At 40.7% G+C, this 22,860-nt stretch overlaps 1 protein-coding gene across 2 annotated transcripts in view; it reads left to right on the forward strand.

The window, feature by feature from the left end:
• The window catches only part of igsf21a (immunoglobin superfamily, member 21a), a 157,898-nt gene extending 136,784 nt beyond the window's left edge, over window positions 1–21,114 (forward strand). The window contains exons 6-10 of one of the 2 annotated variants that reach the window (XM_069711315.1): window positions 4,421–4,901; window positions 10,621–10,721; window positions 12,641–12,833; window positions 15,904–15,942; window positions 20,913–21,114. In XM_069711315.1, coding sequence (XP_069567416.1) covers window positions 4,421–4,901; window positions 10,621–10,721; window positions 12,641–12,833; window positions 15,904–15,942; window positions 20,913–20,989 — 891 coding nt within the window. In that variant the 3' untranslated portion in view covers window positions 20,990–21,114. The remainder of the gene's footprint in view (window positions 1–4,420; window positions 4,902–10,620; window positions 10,722–12,640; window positions 12,834–15,903; window positions 15,943–20,912) is intronic. The other variant, XM_069711316.1, reaches the window with a different exon arrangement.
• The last annotated feature ends 1,746 nt before the right edge of the window (window positions 21,115–22,860 follow it).

Raw genomic sequence — 22,860 nt, forward strand, 5'->3', positions numbered from 1 at the left:
GCAAGAAAATAGGACCCAGTGTCCCCATTTTGGGCCTTCTGTTGCCTGATTTATAAACTACAGATGTACTTCCTGAAATCCTGAAAAGGATGTTTGGAAGCTTTAAATGTACTATTTCATGACATCTTTAAAGACAGGAAACTGCCTGTTGTGTGACAGTATACTGATTAATAACCACTTATTTTAATTCTTGGTATAAAAAAGATTTAGTTTTTTCTGACAATGTTTAAGTTAAAGTTTACTTATAGTAGGGACCATGTACAGAAATCATTCATCTCAAAAAGAGAGGAGATGCTCTGTACCAGATTTAGCTACTAGCTCATTTCCATCTACAGAACAGATGTTGGGTAATTGTGTGTAAGGTGACTCTTCTAAAGCAGTACCCAACAAAAGTGCACTTGTCACTTTGGGAAATGCAACTATTTATTGGAGACATGTATCACACTGAAAGACATCCTCAGTGTTATTTTGTCACCTCTATAATCATGTGTAGGAAATTAATCAATGTTTGCTCTCTCATTTGAACAGAATGAAAGAAGTGATGTGTTTTCTGTTATCTCTGCCTGTCACACAAGGACATGGGAAATGGGATTTTTTTGCAAATTAGTAGGTAGCTTGAAGGAACACCAACCAAGTCTGCAGTGATGACAGATGCTTCCTAATTGTGCATAGATTTAAAGATGATTTGACTGATTCGTATTACTATTTGCAAAGACACAGGGTCCTGGTGGCTTGTTTGTTGGGGTGCTCAGCATGCAGGGACATTTGTCAGATGTCTTTCTCCTCCTGCCAATTTGGCTGCTTTAAGCCGTGAAGTGCATTCAGAAAAGCTATTAAAATCATTTCAAAACACATTTTGCAAGAACTCAAATCTTGGCCTTGCAGAGCTGCATTCTTCTCTGACAGATTATTTTTTTTAACGTTTGTATGATTTAGGAGGATCAATTGTCAATAATATAATATTCATAATTACATTTGTATTAGTGTTTAAATTCCTCAGACTAAGAATCATTGTGTTTTTGTTATCGTAGCATGAGCCCTTCATATCTACATAGGGAGCAGGTCTTCTTCCACTGAGTGCGCCATGTTGCACCACTGTGCTCAACGCTAGTTGCCACTAAATCCTCCACATTGTTCCTTCAATCCCAGCTCAAATTTGTTGGGCTTACTATAGTCTTACTATATTCATTAGCAAGTAAAAGTACTCACATTTACTTATTTATTTTATAGCAACCCTGATTGTCAGTACTAAAACCAACACATTCTGACATTCTCATATTGACTTGTATCTCACAGTAGTTGCTGGTGCATCAGTTACACATACTGCAAAAGTATGCGAAGTATCATGGTAAATATGTCTCAGAAATGATGAAAACATGCACTGACAAAATGCCTTGACGAGGAGTAAGGCTGGACTCATATACTCATTGCATCCCCATAATAGGACATTCATTAGACAACATGAATCTAAAATGACTAAGTCACTGAGCTCCCCTAACAGTCTAATTCCTATACATGTCTGTTTATATCTCTGTCTGCTCTGTTTCCATATGTGAGTCTGGGAGGGGGGGTGAATGAAAAGGAGCAGAAGAACGGGATAATGACACAGAAATAACACTTCACTATCTCCCTGCAGCTACATATCTGTCATTCATTTCATTCATGTCTTTGATGAAACATTCATTTATTCCTTTTCTTATACCTCAAGCAGACAGGTGGCAGAGACAGATATTTAGTCATGGTGAGATCACTATGAATAGGTAAACTGAGGCTTGATTTTTTATTTTTTTTGCTTGAGGTAACAATTGAATAAAGTATTATTTCTGACTTGTTGAGAAGCTGACGCAACACTGTGCTCTGTGCACTGTGTTAAGTCATGTAGATGTTTAATCAATACTTCTTTTATGCCTATAAATTACCTTGTGTGTTAATGTTTATGGAAACAAATCTGTTATCTGGGCTTATGGAATTAATTCCCTATTATAACAATCCATCCAGCCAACACAGGTGTTATTGTGTACCCACACCATTTTGTCCAACAACTTACAGAACAGGTGCATGGATCTTTCTAATCCACACCGCTCTCCCTCCACCTGCTGTGATAATTAATGAGGTGTTTCAATACACAGTGAAGAAGCTTCTTCTATTCGGATGTTGTTGAGTTAGTAGGGGACGCAATGGGGTCATTCTGGATTAGGCTGATGTTTCGACTTCCCATTGTGCTGCTGGATTGTAAACTCTGGTTCAGCACATGAGGTAAATTCAGATAAAGACTGATGGATATTGAATTCTCGGGGTAAAATTCAATGGAGTGAAATTTGTTCGACAGTGGCTCTTTAATTCTAAATTAGCCTTACATGCTACGCTTGTCAATACACTTGTTGGACAATGTGCTAACAAAGGTTCACCAGAAGATGTTGTAGACTTAAAAATATGTGTTGAAAGATTTTTTTGTTTTCATGGACGTTACGCAGTGATTAACTTTAAGTGACCAACAACTCACCAAGAGGCAGATTTCCAGAAAAGTAAAACTGAGACAACCTGCAACCAGGCGCACCTTAATTTAAAATGAACATGAAGGTGGAATGGAATGGAATAATATGTCTTTGCACCTGTGTGTGCAGGTGCTACAATTACCTATTCAAAATTGTAATATCTGTATCTCGTATTTTTTTTTGTAGTTTAAGTGCTAAACTGTAAATGGATTCTGTGCTTGAGGTGTTGGTATCTTTTAGCAACAGCTCCATCAATATAACCCTGGGGATTCACTTAAACTTTGGAAAGAAATCTGCCCCAAAATGAGGCATTTTTTATCTCAACAAAAAAACTGGAAGGACGTCTTATGAAATAAGAAATTAAATTGAGCTGAAATCTTCTAAACTGAATAAGAACTGCTGTGCATCAACTTATACAGTCACATCTATGAAAAAAATGTGTCACAGTTTAAAGGACAGGCTTATTTACAGCCTTTCTGTGTACTGGAAGTGTAGCGCAGGTAGATGGGACCACAGATCAATTTAAAGGGAATTGGTGGGAGCAACAGGTTGTTTATGGGTGTTTGAAAGGTTTTTATTTTGTATCCGTCTTTGCTGAATGCCTTTGAGCAAGGGTACTCAGCCCCATGTGGTTGTGCATCAGCCAGCTTTGAGGCGGATGCACAGTTTTTAGAACTGGCTATAAATACTAGGATACAACCAATCAGCACAACACAGCTTGTAACGATGTTGTATCTGTCCAAAAATAACCTCAGCAACAAGGGCGTCCACAGCGACAGCTTCCATCCGTTAGTGATTTGAAATTAAAGTTACTAAAATACAGTTTAAAGGGAACTCTGAAGGCTATCGTTTTTCTATTTACAAATAAATCTCTCCATTTGTAAAGCGTCATTGTAGCATTTTATGTAAAATACTATGAAGAATACTGAAGTTTGATATTGTGTGTATACCTATTGTTGATCAGCTTGACATGGATGTTGAAGTGCTGAAGGATGAATACAGTCAGATGAACACTTTTTTTTAGGCAATTTATTGTAAAGCTGCATAGGATTCAGGGTCCCTATTGATAATGTAGGTTATTGGTAAGTCAGATCTTTGAAACATCTTCTCACAAAAAATAAACCTACATACAATACAGTCAAATGCAGCATTTGTAATAATAATTGTCTGATCTTTAGAAGTTTGAGAGAAGAGAGAATTGTGGATTGAAATTTATTGTATTCAACGACATAAAAAAAGCCAGATCTGTTTCCTGCACAGCAACCCCACAGGCAGTGGCTGTACAATCTGCTTTCAATGCTAATATCTGCAGGTTATGTGCCGAAATGGGAGCGTGAGTTCCCCGTCAAGAGATTACGCAGCCAGAGATGTTACTTGATGGTGAAGGACTCTAATATTCTGTCCAGATGCAGCAGATGAGCCAATTCTAAAATATATATTTTTTTATATAAACTGATCAATAATTTAACCAATTAACAGTGTAAAAAATATGATGACGCCTGTGCGGACAAAACCTGAGAATTAGCACTAATATCAGTTTTTAGGTTTTGTGCCCAACACAAATTTATTGCAATTATTAACAACGGGCCTCTATTTTCAGATCTGTTAAGATCACTGCATGAAACCTCCTCACACAGACAAAGTTAGCAGTTTACATGTGGACATATGGCACATTTAGCAGCTGAAGAGATCAATATCATCCTCAGCAGTGTGGTGGAGACCAAAGTAGAACTAAAGAGAGTGTTAATTCTGTCAATATTTAATATTTAATTTAATGTCAATATTGTGTTTACGGCTTGTTGCGACCACTTACTCTGTAGAGGGAAATTGAAAGTTGTACATTTTTTATTTCCTTTCTGCCAGGGAAAAAAATATCTAGTTAAGTAAAATATGTCCATCTATTGTTTCTTCTTGTTCTGTATCAGGTGTACTTTAAGCGTGATGGCGAGCTGATAGAGGTGATTTCCTACACTCAGCCCTCCTCCGGCGAGCAGGGAGGCGGCTCAGCAGGGGTGAGAGGAGCCAGGCCGCTCATCAGCAGGGACCTCGACGACACCAAGCTGCAGCGGTCCCTCTCCCTCCTGGACCCCGAGGGGCGGGCTGCCCACCTGTACACGGAGACCCCGCAGCGCGTCCACACTCAGGGCCAGCAAGCCAACGAGCCCAGCCCCGCGACAGAGGTCATCCCAGAGACTGTGGTGAGCCGGGAGTTCCCCCGCTGGGTTCACAGCACGGACCCGCTCTACTACTTCAGCCACACTCACGTCCCGCAGAGCGACGGCTCTGTGGTGGTGCAGGCCCGGCTCACCTGGACGCTCAACCCTCAGCTAGATAACGACGCCCTGTTCAGCTGCGAAGTAAAGCACCCAGCGCTGTCTATGCCCATGCAGACCGAGGTCACTCTAGGTGAGTAGGCTGCAAGCCTATTCTATTTCCCCACAACCACCCAACACACACACACACACACACACACACACACACACACACACACACACACACACACACACACACACACACACACACACACACACACACACACACACACACACACACACACACTTTTTCTCATTTCTTCTCCCTTTTAATCTCCTGATGCCTCCTTGTATCCCCTTAACACACTTGGAAACCAACTGGGTCTCCTTATGTCTACCTTGCCAATGTACTCAGAACAACACTGATTTTCATTTGAAGTCGCTTAATTGTGTTACAGCCGAGCAGATTGCGAGTTTAGCAGCAAATGTAAAACTCAGAGTGACTGACAGGGCAATTCATCGCGCTGTCTGTTGCTAGATTGAGTTAACTCAGTACCGTTATTGAAAAAGTCAGCCTGAATTAGAGAAGTAAAATGAGAATTTAGAAACACTGACCAATGTTATATCATTGGTGAGACTATCTCAGAGATACTGCCCTTCTTCTAACTTCACTGAACACCTCCCGAAAGCTCTTCAGTACCGCGCTTTAGTCTTTCAAACAGAAGTAAAGTCTCTAAATTTCACAGTGTTGTTTCAAGGAGAGAAAAAAAACCACACTGGCACTGGGATCATTTGTGTATTCACCTTCAAAACTACCAAAGCCAAAGAAATACTGATGCAGATACCGATTTCAGAAAACAGAAGTCACACTTTGAGGGAAAAGTAAGCATTAAGATTTAATAGTGTGAGATCCAAGAGAGACACGTGCATGCTCGCATTTTTTTGAAAAAAAAATTCCAATCTGAAAACAAAGATGGCTTCCAGCACATCCAATTACCACTTCAAAGGAAATACATTGGCAGAGTCCTCCTGGAAATGAGCCACGCAATCCTTACATGGTAAACAGAGACAATATCTTGAGAAGTTAGCAATGGTTAAAGGCGGCGAATGAGCGCGTTGCTGCTGCTGCATTGTGATTCGCTGTCAGTGTTTTTATCTCCACTCCATCACCACCCTTCATTTAATTAAAAGTCCCCTTCTCCCTGCGCTGTTTATCAATGATGGTCACTCTGAATGAATCTATAGAAACTGTCGTTATCATCTACGAGTGGAAAGTCCTTAATAGGTTCAAGAGATGACAAGTAGGCTTTAAAAATCTCACACAAACAAGGCACACTGAAGCTTTTCCTTTATCGTTATCAGGGAGGATCTGTGAACACTTGACGTACATCACCCAAAACTCAGTCAGTACATTTTATCTACATCAGGCGATACTACACAGTAAAGCTCCTCTTCCTTATTTGCCCAAAGAGCCCCTTGAAAAATCTTTAGTCACTGTATGATGTCTCTGACCTTCAGGTTGAACCAGCTGTTCGTCTAGCTTGTTTGTTTTGGTTTTATTTTTAGATGGTTCGCCTCCTTGAAGTTGTAGATAGATTTGTGGTAAAGTTTTAACTTTCCCCACATTTTATGTGCCAAAAGGACTTCCTGGCAGATTCCATATATGAATGTGGGTAAATAGGTTGAATCTACAGGGTCTCAATTAGTGAGGAAGGGGCACTCCTTTCTGTTGTACCTTTTGAATTAATTTTCTGTTAAGACCGACGAAAAAAAGTGTACTTTTTGGACAAAAATTGTGTGCGGAAAAAGGACCAGGCTGCCATTATATTTGGCACATGTATGAAGTATTTATTTCTTATTGTCAACGTATCCTTTGAAATGACACAGTCCTTTCTTTGACTCTTGATCCAAACCCCAAAGACACTAAGACATAAATCTTTAAATACAGGGTCACAAAAATATACTTACATTTTTAAGATAGGCGAACTAATTTGAAGACTGCATTGAACATTTGTTGAGGACTATTTTCAGCTGTTTATTTATACACATTTGGCGAACTTGTGAGTATTTATGACACAGCATGGTGACCGTGTTCGCAAGAAAAAAGGACCATTTCACCCAGTCCAGCAAGTGCGGCTCTCTGATGTCGCTTTTAATCCTTTTGGACAACAATGGGGCTTGAAGGCACAAAGGAATGATCAAAGTTGTATCAGGTTTTGACACATTATTTGTTTGGATGATTTTATTGTTGGTTTTGATCCGTTAATGGAATTCCAAAAATATAAAATAAATCCTTCCAGTGTATAAAAAGCCCTTTGGCCCTTATTTGAAAACCAATTGCCGCAATTGGCATTGTCACTTTTTTCAAATGGGAATATCTCATAGCAGAAAATCGTCTTTTAAAATGTAATAACTGTCACCCTCACATCACCAAGTGAATTGAAATATAGCACATCACGTGCAAGAGGGCGGCAGCGGCATGAGTTGAAGGTATAATGGTATGAGCTGTCTTCTCGAGACGAAGTATTGCAGTAAGGACTCGAACAGCTATTTGCCTTTTTCACATGTTGAATAAAACAGATGATACCCCTGAGGGGAATGAACCCGGTGAAACTCCTGCTAAATGTCAAAGGCACTAATATTTTGACAAGCCTTTCTCTCTGCGGTGTTTGAAGTAATTAATTTATCACTACCTTTGTTCTTTTAAAGACATGGAAGGCACATCACTAGATATTCTTCTTTTTTTTCCCACCACCTAAAGAAAAGAAAAAATAAATTGTGCTTTTGTTGATTCTAATTAGTGGCCACTTGAAATTCAAAGCATCCACAAATCTACTCGGGGCTTGATCCATCTTGAAATGGAATAGTAGTATTTAAAAAAAAAAAAAAAAAAAAGGTAATATGGTTGTGATTCAGGTGCGAGGTTACGTTGATTTGCTTCATAGACAAAAGGGCGTCCACATTTTTTTTTTTTTTTTTAATTTTGGTGTCGTGTAACTCTGATAGAATGTGACTTTGTAAAACAGCTCCCCTAAGGATTCCAATCACTTACATACCCTGTTCATTTATATTATGCTGCTGTAACTGGATAATTACACACACACACACACACACACACACACACACACACACACACACACACACACACACACACACACACACACACACACACACACACCCTCTCTTGGTTCTCTCAGGTGTGTTTGGTCAGGAAATGAAAGGGAGATATTTTCAATGCTCATAAGTAATAAATCTTTCAGAGATTTAATATCGCCACAGGAGACGGAGCGACAATCTGACAATCGACCAATGTTGTATCACACCTCATGAATATTCATCAGCGGCTCTGTGCTCATCATACAAATGGAACTAAACCAGTGCCGGGCCTCGGGACTCCTAAAAAATAAAAAATAAAAAGTGCTTTACCTCTATGAGATCATCATCATTGTATTCCTGAACTATATTTCTTTCATGAACAGTGTGTCTTAATATTTAAAAGAAGTTCTTTGTTTTGGATTGAGGTGAGCTGAGGTGTTTATTATTCAACATCAGCAGACTAGTGCTGGAATTCTCATTTCTTACACTGTAAAGCAGCGAGATGAGATCCAGACATCTTCACACCTTACAGTCTTCCAGACCGTGATAATCAAAGAGCAGATGCTCAGTTGCAGGAAAGCGTCTGTCATGTGTGTGTGTCTGCATGCGTGTGTCGGCATGTAAGCGTGTATTTCGAGTAATTTTGTGTGCATGCATGTGTGCTTATTTGTGCTTAAATGTCTCTGAGAATGACTTTGTCGTTTCATTAAATTTAGATTTGTGATGCGTATCTAGTATGTTGTTTTTATCTGTGTTCACCTGCACATTAATTCCACATTAATCGGTGTGTCAGTCGAAACCATGCAAGGCATCACATAGTGCCTGATTCACCACGATAGAATGATCCCGCTTTCAGTCAGGGCCTTTAAATGTGGTTGCATGCCTCTCCAGCTTTTCTTTTTCAATAGAACCAGTCACCCAGCTAATGTGACAGGTTCCCTTCAATTGCTTAAGTCTGTTGTGCAGCTGGGCAGACCTGTTGTCTTGGCTTGATATTAAAGCACATCTGATGCAGGGTGTGTGCAGTTTTTTTTTTTTTTTCCGTGGTCATGTTTATTCTCTGACCTCGCCTGAAGTGATAACAGTTCTTTCTTGCAAACTGATGAAGGTGGGCCTTGGGGTGACGGTCTTGTGGGACCGTGGCACGTGTCCTCTGTGGTGTCCTCACCGAGAGAGAGAGAGAGAGAGAGAGAGAGAGAGAGAGAGAGAGAGAGAGAGGGAGGCTGTGTCATGTCCATCACACTGCATGCTGCTCCTAATCAAAGGTGGTGACGTAGGACGCCAACTGTCACTGTTGGAGCAAATCCCAGAAATTGGCCATCATCTTCCCCGGCCATATGCCTCGCAAGCTCGATGTGACGCCATGACACCAGTATTTAAAAATACCCTCCCGTTAGTGTGTAGGAGGTGGAAACGTAGTGCTTCACACCGCCATGCTAAAACCAACATGTGAAATGCCATCCGTCTCTGACATGAGATGGAACACTTAGCCATGTCAAACTGCTCACATAATGTCTTTGTTAAGGTTGCCAGTATAAATATGTGGATATGTTCCCTGAAGTTACTGTTGCCAAAATTCCTTCTTGGACGTTCCACCAGTTTGCACTGCATGCATTGATTTGTTTTAGTTTTTTTTGTGTGGACAAATAAATCAGTTTATACAGAATAACAAATGGTCTAGTGGTGCTGAGAGCTTTCAAAAAAACAAAAATTGAATATATCCTCCCCCCTTCATCCCGTTCAAATGCTTCTGTTATATATAAGGATGCCTAGATGAGATATAGTACGTGGACAATGGCGCGTGCTCATTTCTATTTACAGAAATGATAATGTAAGTCCTAATCCATTAGTCTGATGCAGGCTTGTTCGAGTCTATGACTGCCCAAGAAAAAGGCCCTGACTCATTCACAGTTTGCTGCCAGATTAATAGCGCAAATCTGAGGTCATGTGTTTGTTTATTTATTTATCCTTTAGTTTAACTCATCAATGAAAACAAGCACCCAGTGTGATTTGTACTAAGAGTTCAAACCGTATTAACTGAAGATCTCTTGGTGGTGGTGGTGGGAGGGGGGGGGGGTTGACGAGTACAGACATTACCGATGGGAGGCCCTCAGCTCGAGTCTCATTGCATGTTCTGCTCAGTCCATTTGCTTAACATATGGAACTACGCGGCGTGTGAGGCAGTTATCTTTAGGGGAATTGTTAATCATCACAAATTGTGTAGAACCTGCTTATACCGGCCTAATGCAGTGTACTGTGCAGTTTAGCTGTAATGAAATGACTTACCTTTTGAACACATTATGCAAATCACTCATTTTATCTCGACACCACATACACAGGACAATCACCGGCCTCTCGCAATTCCATAATAATAGAATGTGCCAGCTCCCTCTCCTACTTGCGCCCCCATTGTTTTAGATGGTCCAAATGAAAGCCATCTGGGGGCTGCTGTCCACACCAAGACAAGGGAATTAGCTCTCTGAGTGTCCCTTATCTCACTGCCTCCACACTCCACCCGTTGCACTCCCATTCTCCTCTTGTAATGAGTATCTACCCAATTTAGTTCCTTTTCTCTCCAAAGGGGAATAAATCCAGCACAGTCCTTTGGATGAAAGAACCTGCAGGTCCCTCGCCTCGCGCCCTGTGACCTTAATTGACAGGAAATTGTATTTGTCTCTCTCCCTCTGCGACAAAACAGGTGTCCGGCAGGATTTTCTCTCCATGCTAAGTACAATGACCTTTGTCTCTCTTTCTTTTCTTTTCTTTTGTCTTTTCAGCTGCTCCGAAGGGTCCTAAACTCTTCATGTCCCCCACCAGGGCAAAGGTGGGGGACACAGTGCGCATCACTGTGCAAGGATTCCAGGTAGGATCGCCTGGGGTAAGTGCACGGGGTTTTAATCAAATGAAGGCCCGCCTTCAGTATAGAGTAAGAAGACTCTAGTGCCCATGGGCACTTGAGCCTGTTTAATTATCCTCTGTAGTGACCTCTGTTGGGCACAGACATATTTTCCTTTGCGTGTTTACGTATTCTTAAATCATATTCATTTTGGAAAAAAATTTGGATTCACATTTTAACATTTTGGTTTCAGTAAATAGGCTGAAAACTCACAAATGTAGCATTTTTTCATGCTGTTTGTATTCATGCGGTAAAACGACATACTACTACGCCTGTCCAGTGTCCATATCTGGCAAATACACTAGCTGCAAAAAATGTTGCTGCTTTCAGATTTCTTGCTCCATAAACATAAAGATGGAGAATGTGTTTGTGTCACTGTCCCACCCTGCCAATGCCAGCCCCCTGTCCCTGGTGTAACTGACCTGTGGATGTACCTGGTTTCTTTGACATGAATGACACGTTGAAGCCAGACACCTGGAGCCAGTCAGGTGTGGAGAATAGAGTTGATCCAGATAGAGAACATGCTAATGGTCCACAGGACGATTCTCCTTCGTCACTTCCCAGTCGCCGCTTCATGAATCTATTGAAATCACAAAGCAGATTTTGTCTCTTTTTTTTTTCTTTTATGAGACCAAATTAATATTGTGCATTGTTGTCGGTTTAGTGCACCGAGCTATTGACTGCACTGATTTCTACATATGCTTATGTGCGCCCGGTGACCTTGGCATTATTTTAAAGCTTGCAGGGTTAAGATTGGTTATTATAAACAGGCTTGACTGTGGCATACAGCCAGTCGGGCCCTTCAGCAGCGTAGGCATCAGTGCGTGCAGATTGATCAGAAAGCAAATTTCCCTTATCCTTCACTGGGCCTAAGCTTTAGGGTTTCACAAGTAGATAAGATTGTGTGCCAAGACTGATAATTTTGCCTCCCGCCTTTCTGATAAAATAAGATGTTCCCCTCTGGAATATATTATGGACGATCATCTTACAGTGTGTCTTTTTACTATGTATTCCTTTTTGACGTTGCTTTATGTATGTCTCAGTTGAATCATGTATTAATTAAACTTGTATTTATTACATATTTCAGTGAAGGTCACATCACCATGCATGTGTAGAGCAGTTTGTTTGAACTGGAGTTTTTTTTTATTGTTGTTTTGTTTTGCCTTTTTCTTTTCTTTTTTTTTTTTTTTTGCTCATGTGGGATTTGAACTTGTCAAACAACAAGTGCACCCACCCTGCTTGCTTCAATGATTCCAGCAAAAAGACAGTGTTGTTGACATCTGGTAGTATGCAGTCCCTTGTGCATGTAGTGAAGGCAAACTGCAGTCTGGTCTATGAACCCTTTTTTAACAAAGTCACACAAGCTGGAATTGTTGGCTTTAATTCACCCAATTTTAGTGAGAATTCGCCAAATGAGCTCTTTCTGAGTTCATGCACCTCTGCAGTAAAGCCATGCTTGAGCAGATTGGACTGACATTTACTTTTTCCAATACAGTTGAAAAAAGCACATAAAAAAACCTTGATTCTACACCTACTTCATTCACTGTATTTTTCTCAATAGATGAGAGGTCTTACTGTTGAACCGTATTACTTCTATTAAAAAAACCGTTGTGTTTTGTCTTATGTCAAGTACCTCCGCTGCGCCAATGATTTTTTTTTTTACTTTGATGGTGCAACGCTCGAGTGCTGGAAACCCCTATCTGGGAAAATCTGTTGTAAAGTGAAGTGTTGATTATTAATGCATGTTGTTAACTTGCCGCTGCATTAGGGGAAAATTGGAGCTTGTATTATTCATGTGTGCTCTACTCTTAATCTCTTGGCTGAGACTCACAGACTTCTCTCTGCTCTGCCCTCCTCCATTTTTCTTTTCTTTTCCCTCCATCCCATCTGGGTGTGGATAGAATGAGGTTTTCCCCGAGCCGCTCTTCACCTGGACGAGGGTGGGGGGCCGCTTGCTGGACGGCAGCACCGAGCGTGAGGGGAAGGAGCTGATTCTGGAGAGAGTGCCAGCCGAGCTTAACGGCTCCATGTATCGCTGCACGGCCCAGAATCCTCTGGGCTCCACAGATACGCACACTCGCCTCATAGTCTTTGGTACGTGCACTTAGCTCTGCAACACGCTCCAGCCCCGTTCTGAAGGGGCGCTTCTACACCACCAGCTGAACTGAAATTGCATTTAAGTATCATTAATTATTTAGAAGACAATGAATATGAAACTTTTTTTTTTCTGTTCTCTGTACAGCTCGGTTCCACAATAATTATCTGGAACACTTATACAATTACACCGTTAGATATCACAGAATATTACGTAATTATACAAAAATTATTTTCATATGTCTACAGTATCTTTGGAAAATACTTAAGAGATTTATGTGACCGCTCTTAAGTATGAATCATTAATGCAACTAAGTGTGTGATTAATAAGAGATTGTATCCCTAATTGGCTCAGCAACACATTCTTTTTAAGGCAGCAATCAGTGCGAATAACTTCTCTCCAGCAGGGGATTTAGTGACTATTCCACTAATGGCATGTCTTATTCTGTTCTAACTTAAACACTAAAGACCAACCGTGGCATCAAAGGAAAATTATGAAATCAAAGGGTCTTTGTTGTTGACAGTGTTAGAAAAGCTCAATTGCTCAATGGCCAAGCCAAAGTAATGTGTTAACTGGAAGTACATATTTTACTGCTCCTGATGCAGTTTCAACAAAATAAGTTCTGTTATTTCACTTTACAGAAATGTGATTGCAATTTGACTTGTTGGTCACATGTTGACATCATAAACAGCATATAAAAATAGACATAGTCACTGGGTCTAAACAGTAAAGCCAATGCAGAATTGCTTTAAAGTGCTATACCACTGTTTGCCACTATGGGTTGACTCCAATAGACTCCCATTCAAAAAGCATCAACTTCTCTCATGAAATATAAAGTCAATACATTGTTTCTACATGCCATTTTGGTTTCATTTGCTAAATTCACTCGTTCTGATTAGTATTCTGTTGGTTACTCTGAAAATAATATAAATAAATAAATAAATACATAAATAATTATTTATATATGATATTAGTCCTTAAAGTGATGTATATTTGGGAGGCTGCCTGGTTTGATTGACATGCCTGCGGGTGCACTCAGGTTTCCGGTATAGGTTGACGGGTAGTGTCGTCAAGTTATCAGTCAGATCCACCTCCTCGCTCCTCCCCATTTTATCCAAATATGGTCACTTCTGGCTCCAAAAAAAAACAAAAAGGCTCAAGGTCACAAACCAAGGCGTGGCATCACGGTGGGTTGACCCTTGGTTGACACATTATTTTCCTCAGGCAGCCTGTTCTTTATCCAGTCAAAACCATCGTGACGCTCAGGTCTTTAATTGAGTCTTCAACTACAAAGCGAGTTTTAAAATCCATCCTGTAAGAGAAGTGATGACTTCATTCTTGATGTCATTATTTTTCACGGTGCTACTAATCCCTCTCGTACACCAGATGCAGAGTAATTGTGCCAGCGTTGCAGCTTTATCAGTAATGGCTCCGACATGTTTGAATAGAGCCATCCCAAAACATTCACAAAACAGGGACCTGCGTTTGAAAGCCCAGATGACCATAGATAGATAAAACCATCAGTATCACATGTTCCATGTGTGAAAAGGTTTTTTTTTGGACTCGCAAAGACTGACTATACACGAGTCAAGTTATGCAAGACAAACAGAGAATATATCCCTTTAAATGTGCAGAAATGTGTGGCGTGCACACACGTGCGTTTCAGCCCTGCAGTCCTCTATTAACATAAATCAGATTGACACCATTTTTGTACTTGAGCGACTCTGAAACAAAGAATATTGTATCCATCTTTCTTTTATGTCCTCCTGCCTGAAACACTCCTGTGAACAGGGTTTAAAGTATGTCACAAATGTACAAATTACTGGGCGGGTCTAATAAGAACCTACTTTAAGGGGAAAGTGCCACTTTAGGGAGGCGTTACCTTGGGAGGCGTTTTGCTAGGAAGAGCACTAATGTGTATTTAACACCCTGATGCCTCCTCAGGTGTCATCGGCTACGTGCCTAGTATGGCCCATCTGTCTGCCCGCTTCTTGTAGATTGCTTCCACTCACGCTTAGGGGAAGTAAATGGTGATTAAGTGACCTTGGCACCATCCCTTGTGGCCTTGAGACACCTCTCTCTACCGGGGGGCGGGGGTGAAGAGAAAGAAGTATTTTGGGGCTTGGCTCCCTTTGCCAAGTGTTCAATATACATCATCAGGAATAATAGAGTATAATGACAGCTTAGCGCAGAGACTTTCCATCGATGACAAGCGGCGTTCGCGTCTTGATGATGTACTTCTTTTTAGCCACCCTCAGCGATATTATCCTCTGAGATTACAGTGAAGTGAGTCAGCAGAAGTGAGGCACCGGGCAATGACAGGCACACACCGAAACTGCACACATGCAGGGATATGTATGCTTATGCAAATCTGCAGAGGGCAGGCAAACACAAGCGTGCATATGGAGAGTGCACACACTAATTTCTGCGGGCATCTCGGAGGAGCTGCTATCTTAATGTGCTTGCAACGAGACCAGGAAAGTTCCACACTGTGCTATATTATGTAGCTTCCACCTGCTCATGTACACATTTCAAGTCTAACATCCAAAAATAGCTCACAAAGTGCAATTTAAGGGTGTTGCTAATACCCTGCAAACCCTCTTGCTCCCTCTTTTGCAATTACTTTATCCCTGTGAGAACTTTGAAAATACCTTGTCAGAGCGTATTGTGCAGGGCAGACGTCGGTGTTACTTATTAAAGGTTAGACTCAGTTTCTCCATCTTTTTCCCAGACTGCCCGGCCACAGCTGTAGTCTTCTGGTGCTCACTGCTGCTAAAAGTGTCCTGGATGTTCTGTTGCTGTGCTCTGTGTTCCCAGATCCATTAACAGCCCGACTTTTCTCACTGGGGATGTGCCATTTAGCACGTACTTCGGCAACGTTGGAGTTCAACGTCATTAGAAAGCCACAACCTCTGTCAAAGATGACTGTTTTATTTCTTTTTCTCTTTCTTCTTTTCACGCTGTTTATTCTCGTGTTAATTCCATCCTTCACTCTCTGACTCACCGTCTCTTTCATAACTACAGTGTTTGGATGTTTTTCACTGTTGATTTTTTTCTTCTTTTCCGCAGAAAATCCAAGCATGATGAAAAACACACAGAATCCGAACAGTAAGTATTTCAGCTGCAGAGTTGACGATCTTTGTGCGTGTGTGAATTCTCAATATAATGCATCTCATAATTCCTGCTGAATCACTTGCTCATCACATTTCCAGAGACACTGCATATAATATGGGAGCAAAATGTGACACTGTAGTTCGGCTCAGTCAGAAAATGTATGCGGAAATGTGGCACTGATCAGAGAAGCAAATTGTGAGGAAGACTGTGGTTTCAACATCCATAGTATTGACAGGTGGATGTTTTTGATTCTGTCCTGAATGCTTTGCCCCAGATAGAGTGCGTGAGAGTGATTCAGTCAGGATTAATCTTCGCCGATGTTCGGCAGCAGCGAGCAACAAGCCTCCTCCAATGACTAACCGTGTCTGTCACTTTTGGTTGAATGTGAGATTATTGGTGTTTCATATGTGCCGTGGTGTCTCATTTGCGGTTTCTGAGATTATCATATGTAAAGATGAGGGATTGTCGGCAGAAGCCGCAGGGCTGTGACAACAACCTTTCCATCCCCCCCCCCCTTCTTTTTTCTTTCCTGCCTTTCCCTCTCGCTTTCTTCTGCAATCTTTCTGTCGGTCTTTCCTTCCCCTCCTCTCTGAATTTGTACTCAGTGCCAGCCTCTCTTGCTGCTTCATCCATTTCTGGTTGCTCTTTCCCTTTTTATTATCTCCTTTTTCTCCCCTCTCCTTCACTTATTCTGTAGTTCTTCTTTCCATCATATTTATATTTCCTACTTGTCCTCTTCAGCCCAGCTCCCAATCTTCAATTTTAATGCAGATTCTTCTGTCACTCTGGCCTTATGCGGTGCGCAGATTATACTGTAGTCGAAAAAAACAAAAAAAAACAAACAACAACATTCATTTCTGGCTATAGAAGCAGGGTTTGAAGTCTTGATAGATGGTCTTCTGAAGCATGAAGGGGGTCAGGACTCACCAAGACTGAAATGGGAGTGTGACCCTATAGAAATAGCATTCAGAGTTTAGATAGAAAGGTAAGAAAAACTGAATGAAGCGTAAGAGGAGGTTCTCTAACAGCTCATGCGGATTAGTTTAGAAGCAAACCTCCTGCAAGCTCAATAAAGTGCTATGATGTAGTAAAATATGGCAGTACTTCTCGATGAAGCCATATAAGCATGTATTTATTTGTTATTGGGGAATGTATGCTCAATTTTGTTTTGTTACATACATACTTTTGTTACTACTTACAATCAATTAGGGATCAATTAAGTACCTGTATGGTAACTGCTTCTCGTAGTGAGGTGCTGTAAATGGACTGGAAAATGCATTTAAATGCTATAATTGCTCGTTTACACTATAATCCTTAGTGCATCTGTGTGTTGCCCATGTTTATCCCAGCATACAGTGGGAACAGCATCTCAAGCAGATGGCAGACAGGCCTGTGTTAAAGCTGAACTTCCCTCGTCATGCAAAATTTGACATGAGTTTTACTCTCTCCCTGTTTCCTACTTCAGTCACTACTTCACCTTATTTGTCTCTTATGATCTCCCACTATCATGTTTTTTTGTTTTTTTTTGGTCTTGCCATTTGTTTTTACAACTCTCTTCTTAGAGGAAAAGGGGGGGGAAACAAATTCCCTGTTTCCCCTTCTGTGCTCGTCATATCTTAGCGATGCAAATCTGAGAATGCAAATATTATGGTAAGCACATGAGCAGGTGTGTCACAGCAAGGACAGAATCAGGTCAGCATGGATGCACAGACAAGCCTTGCATGCAAGTCAAATTAGTGTACAACATGGCCCCTAGAGGTCACCCCACTACGCGCCCGAGCTGAACGGCTGAATACCGGACTCCGGCGGGAAAGACAACCTCTGTCAGTCAGTCAGTCAGGGTCGTAGCAGACGACAAACCTGCATCTCCCATGAGGTGTTACACTCATTCATCTTTGTCAGACTTCTGGTCTTCCTCACATCTTGTCAAGCTGAACTGAATTTAACAGATCAGTGAAACTGAGGACAAATATGTGACATCTTTTCTGCCACGCAATACTCTACCTGTCAACCGGCTGCTGGAGGTGTCAAAGGTTCGGGGGGTTGTCACCTTATTACGGGCAATGCATCCTCTTGGCTGACACACAGCTGTGTAACCATGAAGCAAAAATCAACTACAGTCTCAGATGATGGACTTTGTATTCATCAAATAAAACAATTTTTTTTTTTTTTTTTTTTAAAAAGGAAATCGCCAAAGGTTGTAATCTACATTTTCAGTTTTCATGGCAGACATGTCACAGCTGTCATTTTCCACAAAGGTCAGTTAAGAGACAGGAACCTTGCTGGTAGGCGTACAAAAAAATGTGTCAGCCACTGCCAGAAATGTGCAGTCGGTGTGTAACGCCAGCTAACTTGACTTAAACCTTCACTGCCGTCAAAACAGCCGAGTGCAAAAAGAAAGCATTATTTAGCTGACATTTCAGGTCCGGCACGTCTGAGGTAAAGTCATCCCTTATTTAAAAAGACATGTTGCCACAGAAATCAGTCCCAGTTGTCTTAAAAAAAAGAACATTTTTAAATCAGGTTGGCAGAAATGCACTGAGGTCTGAGCCAAAAACTGAAGGCAAACAGATGGCTGGGCGGCTTGCATCTATGATTGTAGACTGGAAGGGGACCTCAGATGATGATTTTTATGGCTGGCTGAGCCCATTACCAAATGAGACGGAGTACTTATTGGGAAGATCCATTTGTTATTGTCTGATGTTGAATAACTAGCATAAACAGAGGAGAATGTGATGTATACAAAATGTCAGATTATACGGTTCTGCTGAGGTTTACGTTCATCAGAGAGTCACCATGAAACCTCAAATAATCTAAACCATCATGTCACACACATGATTCAACCGTATGCTGTTTAACTCATAGCGATACGTTTAAGATTTGTCCGATGTGAGACTTGCCAGTTCTCACATCTACCAGATCACATGTTGAATCTAAAGTCTAGCCACACCCCAATGTGGTCATCCTCTCACGGTTATTTTTGTGATGGTTGGTGCAGCCACAGTCTTGGCACAGTCTGGACAAACAGTTGGTTATGTCAGCAAAGACACACCCACAGCCAGTCACAACTTTCCTCCCACAGCAGCTCCAGCTCCACAGTCCCTCTTTGTGAGATATCCACAAGGGAGCTACAGAAAACAACAGCAGCATAAAGCTGCATGGTGTCGTTCCTAAATCTCTCCCCTATAATAAAGAAGAATTAGATATAAAATCAAATAAAAGGAAGTGAAGTTCACTCCATATATCACCATTTTGTCTGAGGGTTCTTCAAATTTGATTCAAATATCTTTGTGTTCAACAAACCTGCACCAAAGGTCACATAGGGCTTTTTTTGGATGTTGTAGTGGTACAACTGTCCTGGATTATTACAGTTCACTTCAAGGAACTGCACAGAAATGTTTTATTTGTGAATGCAGTGTAAATTTTAAAAAAAAAAATGGTATTGTCATTTCTCACGGGGTATAACTGTTACAAAGTCACTGCACAGTTGCATCAAAATTATTCAACCCTCTAAACATGCAATGCTTCATAGCGATGTGCATGAAATTTAAGTCAAACACACAGAATCAACTCAAGCCTTGGTAAACAGTCAAAGAAAATGCGATTATGCGTATTTAAGTGATTTTGAGAATACAGTATTGAGCTTAAATTTGACTAACGATGAGTAAACACTTCTCCAAAAAGGCCTAATAACAACAATAACCTTTAATCTTTGACCGCCAATAAATGTTTCCAGTAGTTTATCACAAGCTGCTAGATTAAAGTCCAGAGACTGAGATGGCATCTCAAGGATATTCCAGGAACAATTCCTGAACCGAGCTTTGGTTGACTTGGATTTATGCTCAGGATCAAAGACATGGTATTTCACAGAATACATGAATTAGATTTACAGTTAATGCAGAATAAAACACCCCTCACTATGTGATGGTGATGGTGTTCTTCTTGGCACACACTGTGGGCCTTCACCTTCTTCTCACCATTTCCATTTTGGAGAAATGATGTCTTCTCTCATCTTTTGATACACGTTTTCCATGTTTTCTATGAAGCTTAAATTCACGCATTGATAGTATTTATATTTTTATTATCGCTGAGTTCCCAGAAGATAAAGAGAATTCCCAACAATTCCATTGACTTACATACCAGGAAGTAATCTAAACACAGCAGTATTATATACGGGTTTAAGAATTATGGCACACATTATTGTATTTTCTAAAATATCCTGCAACTCTAAAAGAGTACATAGCACATTTTCATTGTTGATTCGATTATCTCAGATATCTTGTCAGACTAGACTTGAGTCACTCAATTGAAGTGTTCTTTATAAAAATTTCTCGCAAGACCCTCAGGAAAAGGTTTTAACTTACAAACTCGGCAGGGTTGAATGATTTTGATTGCAAATGTACCTCCTGACTTCAAACCATCGGAGACGTTTAGAAAAGAAATGTCTCTTTGTTGGAGCAAAGTGGAGGTCTTTGAGTAACTGCTCCACCAATGCAAATAACTGGTGCTACAACCTACCATACAGTAAGAATACATTACATGAATGCACAAACATGTACATTTATTTCAGTTATTGTATATAAGTCATCCAACTTCTCTCCAGTGAATGTTGTATAGCTGTTTGAGGCAACTTCAGGTTGCCTGCTTGTGTTGTAAACTTTTTACGTGAATCCTGTTTTAAGTGAATTGAAGCATACGGTAATTTAATGGCTTTAAATTAAGAAATGTCTTAATTCATTGTAAAACATATTTGCCCATTTCGAGGACGAGTTTAATGCCGAACTAAACAAACGCAAAGCAGTTTTACTGTATATCAATAAACGAAAATACCAGGTTATTTCACGTTAAATGACTTTTCATTGCATTTTAATAGAGTCACAAGCCAATTCAGAAATGTGATTTTGCTAAATGATGAATAGACATCTGACAGTTTGACTGATAGACTTTTTCTTTGGTGTTTGTAGATGAAGCCTCCCGCGTGGACATGCTCGGACTGGCGTGGATGGCACTTGTCCTCACAGTGACAGTGGAATTGACGTGAAACCTCTCATCCAAGACATTCTCACTCACACACATACTTGCCCTTCTTACACAACATACGCACACAGAAACACACACACACACACACACACACACACACACACACACACACACAAACATACACACTTTCCACGGTCCCGCAAGCCTTCTCCAGTCATCAACAGACCCTCCATACGTCAGTCGATCAGGAAACAGTGCCACCACACGATGGCGCTTCACTGTTTTTGTAACAAAATAATAACCGAGATAATGATATCAAAAGAACAACGTGATGAACATGACAGTAACCACCTCCTATATAGCCCCGCCCAGTTACACCTTTTTTTGTTTCTTGTCCCACGTCTGCCTGTTGATCAATAAAACAGTTGATTTGAAATGGAAAAGAACAAAGCATTTGGATTTTTATTTTGATGAGTCAAAATGTCATTGGTGTTGTGAAGTGTGCAAAATGGAACTGGCTTAGACTGTGCCACCCGATCAACCACAACCGTCTCTTATGTCCTGGGATGCGCCTGATTAGCAACAAGCTGATAAACCACGGGAGAGCAAATACAGATGCTCCAAGAGAACCTTCTTCTTTTTCTTTTGTTTGATTAATATACAACTTTCTTTTTTTTTCTGATGGCTCAGAATGTACAAGAGGATTTAAATGCATTGAGAATCTAGAAGAAAAAAAAATCTCATTTTTGAGTGTATTTTGTGTACATCAATGTAAATACTGCAAAATAATTAAAGAGGTTATATGGGTTATGGCGAGGGATGGTTGCTGAGATAATTGGAGTTTACACCTCTCCACCTTTGTTTGTACATCATTCAACAATGTTTTCAAAGATAATTCTTGGCTGAAAGGACGGAAACATTTGCAGCCTTTCTGTTTTTCATTTGGGCTTTTTATATCTATATGGCCGGTCTCCAAGGACAGAGCAAAAAAAAAAAAAAAAAAAAAAACGAACATATGTCTGCTGTTTTGGGGTTGTGGTGCATGTGACGTTTGAAGATTCTTTCTCCTTCTGGTGTGTTGCAAATGACAGCACTCCAACTCATTGTCACTGGCCTGTAATCCAGTTATTTACTTGTGACATACTATCTTAAGTGACCTACATTGTGTACGATACGTAACTCTTACCCCAGACATTGACAGTACTTGTAGGATCATTTTAGCCGCCATCCCAGGGAGGAGTTCACCTGAGACCGCTTGTGTAAACAGGGTTGTTGCATTTGTTTCATTTCATCTGTATTAAAATGGAGAGATGATGAAACTCACAAGCCTTGACTTTACTTAAATCAGTGTCCATCAGTGTTTGACATGTTCGGCAGTAGATGTCATCTTGCTTCTTGCTTTAATGCCGGGTACATGTGATATACAGCATCTGATATTGCACACATCTGCTGGTCTAGAGGGTGGCAGGAATTATTTTTTTAAATGGATTTTTTTTTATTATAATCCCAATAGGGCTGCTCCCGGCTAAAGATTTTCCCAGTGAACTCATAGTCCTTCGTTGAAGCTACTAGTCATCGAATGTTTTGATATTAATTTAATTATTGAAATGTGTATTTTTGGGGATTTCAGAAAATGGCTTGAGTTCCAGGGCTGATAAAGATTGTCACAGCTAACAGTGTTAACACTGTGCTGCATTGTAGAGAAATACAATACCGCAATAATTAGCCTTTAAAATGACAGTGGTAACAGCAAAAGCGCTACTGATTCTGAATATGTCTAAATAACCAGCAAGGAGAGCGAACTTTTGGTGTGTGCGTGTGCGTGTGCGTGTGCGTGTGCGTGTGCGTGTGCGTGTGCGTGTGCGTGTGCGTGTGCGTGTGCGTGTGCGTGTGCGTGTGCGTGTGCGTGTGCGTGTGCGTGTGGTAACTTGC

Source organism: Brachyistius frenatus, unplaced genomic scaffold, assembly GCF_029030835.1.
Source record: "Brachyistius frenatus isolate BFR_SWC_R1_liver_20210118 unplaced genomic scaffold, ASM2903083v1 Contig_98, whole genome shotgun sequence".
NCBI classification, from domain to species: domain Eukaryota; kingdom Metazoa; phylum Chordata; class Actinopteri; family Embiotocidae; genus Brachyistius; species Brachyistius frenatus.